Source organism: Saccopteryx leptura, chromosome 6, assembly GCF_036850995.1.
Source record: "Saccopteryx leptura isolate mSacLep1 chromosome 6, mSacLep1_pri_phased_curated, whole genome shotgun sequence".
Lineage (NCBI taxonomy): Eukaryota > Metazoa > Chordata > Mammalia > Chiroptera > Emballonuridae > Saccopteryx > Saccopteryx leptura.
Genome location: NC_089508.1, coordinates 152,705,160 through 152,709,667, shown reverse-complemented (window position 1 = coordinate 152,709,667; position 4,508 = coordinate 152,705,160). Strand labels below are relative to the sequence as shown.

At 51.1% G+C, this 4,508-nt stretch overlaps 1 protein-coding gene across 1 annotated transcript; it reads right to left on the bottom strand.

The window, feature by feature from the left end:
• TMED9 (transmembrane p24 trafficking protein 9) lies at window positions 1–3,769 on the bottom strand. The gene is made up of 5 exons (XM_066388025.1): window positions 3,547–3,769; window positions 3,274–3,374; window positions 2,188–2,313; window positions 1,697–1,843; window positions 1–813 (listed from the first exon to the last, which is right to left on the bottom strand). Exons 1-5 carry the CDS (start codon window positions 3,728–3,730, stop codon window positions 664–666), a joined length of 708 nt encoding a protein of 235 aa, XP_066244122.1. The 5' UTR covers window positions 3,731–3,769; the 3' UTR covers window positions 1–663.
• Between the last annotated feature and the right edge of the window lie 739 nt (window positions 3,770–4,508).

The following is a 4,508-nucleotide window of genomic DNA, read 5'->3' as shown; positions in this document are numbered from 1 at the left end:
TCTATTTTTTGTTTTATTGGGAAACCAATGTAACAAACTCAGGCTTATTGAAAATGAAATCAGTAATCAGTAACTAAGACTCTGCAGGCCCTATCCCCAGCCAGCACCAAGACCTCTGCTTGTCCTGACCCTAGTACCTCAAGGCCCAAAAAAGACAACCATGTGAAGAACCTGGGGAGGGGAGTTAATTTCAAGACCACTTTCCCTTCCATCCCATCCTCAACTGACACAGACCCTCTGGAGCAATGAGCTAGGTTTAGGCCCAAGGAGATTTTCAAGGTGGCAGGGTATCTGTGCTAACACTCCAACCTGCTCAAAATCCCAAGTTAGCAAAGAAAACCGGCTTGCCCACCCCTGCCCCTCCCCCAGCCACCCCAGACAACAGCCTCACATCCCTGAGCAGTAACATTGTGATTCAGAGGTGCCAGTGGGGCGCCCAGTGGCTTGAACAGCCCCTAGGAGATTACTGCAAAAGGCCCGATGCTCTGGGGAGGGGACACACATTTGCCCCCCACCTGCTCAGTATTAGCCAGCTGAGCTTGTGACTGGGGTGCCTGTGACCCCACTCCCCTCCAGAAGATCCATGGCTGAGAACCAGTCCTCCTGTCCGAGAAACATCAATTCCTGGAGTCCCCTTGTTTCCCAGCCTGGGAGGAAGGATCGCTACACTAGCTTTTTGGCTTCGAAGAAGCTCTTGAGATGTCGCATCTGCCAGACGCCGATGGCCACAAGGATGAGGGTCTGCAGGATGGACCACCACAGCACCCGCTGGTTGGTACTCTCGCTGGTCTGCCGAAAGCGCTCCTCTCGCCACTGTGGGAGGGGAGAATGGAAGAAAAGCCTGAGTTGGCTGGGCCCCACTTGAAGCCATTAGAACTGCTGGGTTCCCTCCTTGGAAGATGCCCCAGGGCCAACCAGTTTTGCAAAGGTTCCAGTCAAAGCCACCTCACATGGAGACTTGTCTTCACACTCACTAGCCAGATGACCTCATACAACTTAAATCTTTTTGCTCATCTGTCAGATACAGCCCTCACCTAGTCCTACCCTGATGCTTGGAAAAGAGGTAAACTAGTTGAAGTATCACTATCAGACTGTCCCGAAGCACTCAAGAGTAGATTTACTCTGAGCCCTCTGTCCCGGTCTCCCAAACTGTTCCTTAAAGGCTGTGGGCCCAGTTTGCAAAATGGTGCCCCAGGGGCTGGATCTGGCCCATACATGTGTTCTGTTTGGTTCACAAAGTTATTTTGCAACATTTAAAACCCAGGAAATTTTCGCACTAAAAAAAAACCCAACAAAAAAACAGGGCCAGCTAGCATTTCTGCCAGACTGACCTCAACTTGTACAGTAGCTGTTGCTGTTTAAGTAGGTCACTGTCCTACCAATCCTTGTGGTCATAGATCCATTCACGGAACCTGCCTGGCTCCTGGACACAGGTTTGAAACCCCTGGTCTGGAGCACCTACAGCCATGGAAATAGCACCCAAGGTGTCACTATCAATCACTGCTCTGTCACTTTGTGTAATTGTATAACCAAGGGCAAATAACAGCCTCCTAAGACTCTCTCCTCAATTATAAGAGCGAATAATAGCAATCCTATCTTTTTTAAATTTGCAAAGTAACACAATCTGAAATGTAACTCCTGGCTGAGCCAGTGGGCAGCTTCTGAGGAGCCCATTGACCCCAGCCTAACCACTCACCCGCTGGTAGTTCTGCTCTTTCTGGATCTGCTCCACTTGCTCCACCAGCTGTCGCACTCGTAGCTGCAACTCACTCAACTTGTCTTTGGCAGCAATTTCTGCATAGTCGTTGGCATGCTCACCCACCTGAATGTCCAGATGAACTCTCTGCAAACAGATGAGGAAAGGAAAGAGTAACTCTGCTCACTCTTCCTGCCAGGGACTGACAACTGGTCCCCACCTCCTTAATTTGTTCATTTAGTCAGCACTGATGAGGTCTCCCCAGTGTCCAGCTCTACTGAGCACTAGTCACACAAAAAAGAATAAACCTTGGCTGATCCTCCGACCAAGAGATATACAAAGAGCTTCACAACTATGCCCTGGGTGTTCACTGGAAAGCCAGTCTTACTAGGAGATAAAAAACCTAACATACTCATCTCACAGCCGCAGTATCACCAGTCCCCAGTCTGCACCAGGTGCTAAAAGCTGAAAACTACAGTGAGTCCACTTACCAACATGCCTCCGGCAAAAAGGGAGAACTTGGTGGAATTGGAGTGAAGGCAGATTTGATGCTCTCCAGGGGTATGGGATGTGAAAGTGAACCTGCCTTCAGAGCCATACTGCCGGGCCAGAATGACCTAGAGAGAAAGGGCTTGAGTGAGTGTTACTGCATGGAGCCTGGCATTGCTGAAAGCTCTTTAGTGCCTCGAAAGTGGACATACAGAGCCTTAGGCATCACACAACACTAAAAGGTCCAAAGCTGCTCAGCAGGAGGTGCCAAAAGCTTGTCTGAGAACTATTTGTTACAGGGATGAAGAATCTGACATTAGGTTGGCATGTGACTGCTGTTGGGAGAAGGGTTTTCCTTTATTCATAGTTCATGCCCTTTCCATTATTTTGGTGTGATTCTTTTTTTTTTTTTTTTTTTTTTTTAAACAAAGTTTTTTGTTTTTTTTTTAATTTTTAAATTTTATTTTATTTATTCATTTTTAGAGAGGAGAGAGCGAGAAGGGGGGAGGAGCTGGAAGCATCAACTCCCATATGTGCCTTGACCAGGCAAGCCCAGGGTTTCGAACCGGCGACCTCAGCATTTCCAGGTCGACGCTTTATCCACTGCGCCACCACAGGTCAGGCCTTGGTGTGATTCTTTAAAGGGTTTGCGTGGGGGGGGGGGGGGGGGGGGGGTAATCTTTGCCAAAATTTAAAGTTGCTCATTCTTTATGGGAAGTACACTGTTCCGTGAAATCCTAAAGTGTAGATGTCACAGCTTTAAAGTTGGCAAAATTCTTTGATTTCCAGCACCACAATTAATCCACTTATCACACTTATAAGCCAGATAAATTTTCACTACACAGCCAGGGGAAGGTAACTACTTGGTGAAGTCATGAAGCAATCAGTAAGAAGTTGAGAGGAGAACCACCATTACAACAGACTAACTTAGGCCTGGAGTGAAAAATCCGGGATTTTCCCACATAACCAACTATTCTTGACTAATTCAGCAAATGTGGAAACTTGGAGGGGAAGAAGTACCAGCGTCTGCTTGGTCTGACGCTGAATTGCAGAGCAAAGGGCTCAGCGGGGTTCAGGGACCGGCTAACCTTGTCTTCTGGGTCCTTCACCTCCACGAACATGCCAAGCCCCGGGGTGGCCGGCTGGTACTCCTCCCGCTGCTTGTCATACAGCTGCGTCCGATAGTTTCCTAGAAGAAAGCCGGGCGAGCACAGGTTACAGGAGCGCGAGGTGGCTCCGGGTCCGCGGCAGCCAGAGCACGGTGAGGCCGGCTGCTCCCGGTTCTAAGCGCGGCTGCTTTTCCCACACCCCGCGCAACCAAGACCACAGCCTAGTTCCCAACTCTCCCCCGGCCCCCGCACCTATAACCATGGTCTCGTCCGGAATCTCCTCAATAAAGCACTTCTTCTCCGTCTCCCCGATGTGGAAGTAGAGCGCGCCTCCGCGGGCCACCAGCCACAGCAACAGCAAGAGAGGTCGAAGTACCCGACCAAGGCCCGTTCTCGGCCAGGGCCCAGAGACCCGTAAGCTTTGCTCCGCAGCCATCTTGCCCCACCTGCCCGCGCAGCCGCAGCCGGCCGCGCCACGTACCCCTGCCGCCGCGCGGGGCCTATCGGGACAGCGAGTTCCGGGGGACTATAAGTCCCAAGATGCCTCGCGGCGGTGGGGCAACGCTACCTGATTGGGCTGGAGACTGAGGATTGTCAACTTTTCACAGAAGATGAAGCTAATGCAGTTTACTTAAGATCGTGAAGCGAGTTATGAATAGACACAGTATTCAAATCTAGGGTTAGGTTGGCCAGAGAGGCGGGTTTGTAAAAGAATTTACGAAGAGTGGAAAAGCTGAAGCAGAAGAGTTTGTTTACTTTCCAGTAGAGAAAAGGGCCAAGCACCACGAGAATAGTATCGCCCTGAGTGTGGTGGAAGTTGGCTTTTATTGAGATTTTTCGCCCTGGCCGGTTGGCTCAGTGGTAGAGCGTCGGCCTGGCGTGTAGGAGTCCCGGGTTCGATTCCCAGCCAGGGCACACAGGAGAAGCGCCCATCTGCTTCTCCATCACTCCCCCTCTCCTTCCTCCCTCTCTCTCTCTCTCTCTTCCCCTCCTGCAGCCAAGGCTCCACTGGAGCAAAGTTGCCCCGGGGCGCTGAGGATGGCTCCACGGTCTCTGCCTCAGGCGCTAGAGTGGCTCTGGTCGCAACAGAGTGACGCCCCAGATGGGCAGAGCATCGCCCCCTGGTGGGCATGCCGGGTGGATCCCGGTCAGGCGCATGCGGGAGTCTGTCTGACTGCCTCCCTGTTTCTGGCTTCAGAAAAATACAAAAAAAT

What these genes read in the sequence shown, in the direction of transcription:
- TMED9 (XM_066388025.1), bottom strand. Translation starts at nt 3,730, where the DNA reads ATGGCTGCGGAGCAAAGCTTACGGGTCTCTGGGCCCTGGCCGAGAACG. An exon ending in TGAAGGACCCAGAAGACAAG is followed by an intron (nt 2,314 to 3,273) that starts GTTAGCCGGTCC and finishes CTTTCTCTCTAG; the next exon opens with GTCATTCTGGCCCGGCAGTA. An exon ending in TTTTTGCCGGAGGCATGTTG is followed by an intron (nt 1,844 to 2,187) that starts GTAAGTGGACTC and finishes ATCTGTTTGCAG; the next exon opens with AGAGTTCATCTGGACATTCA.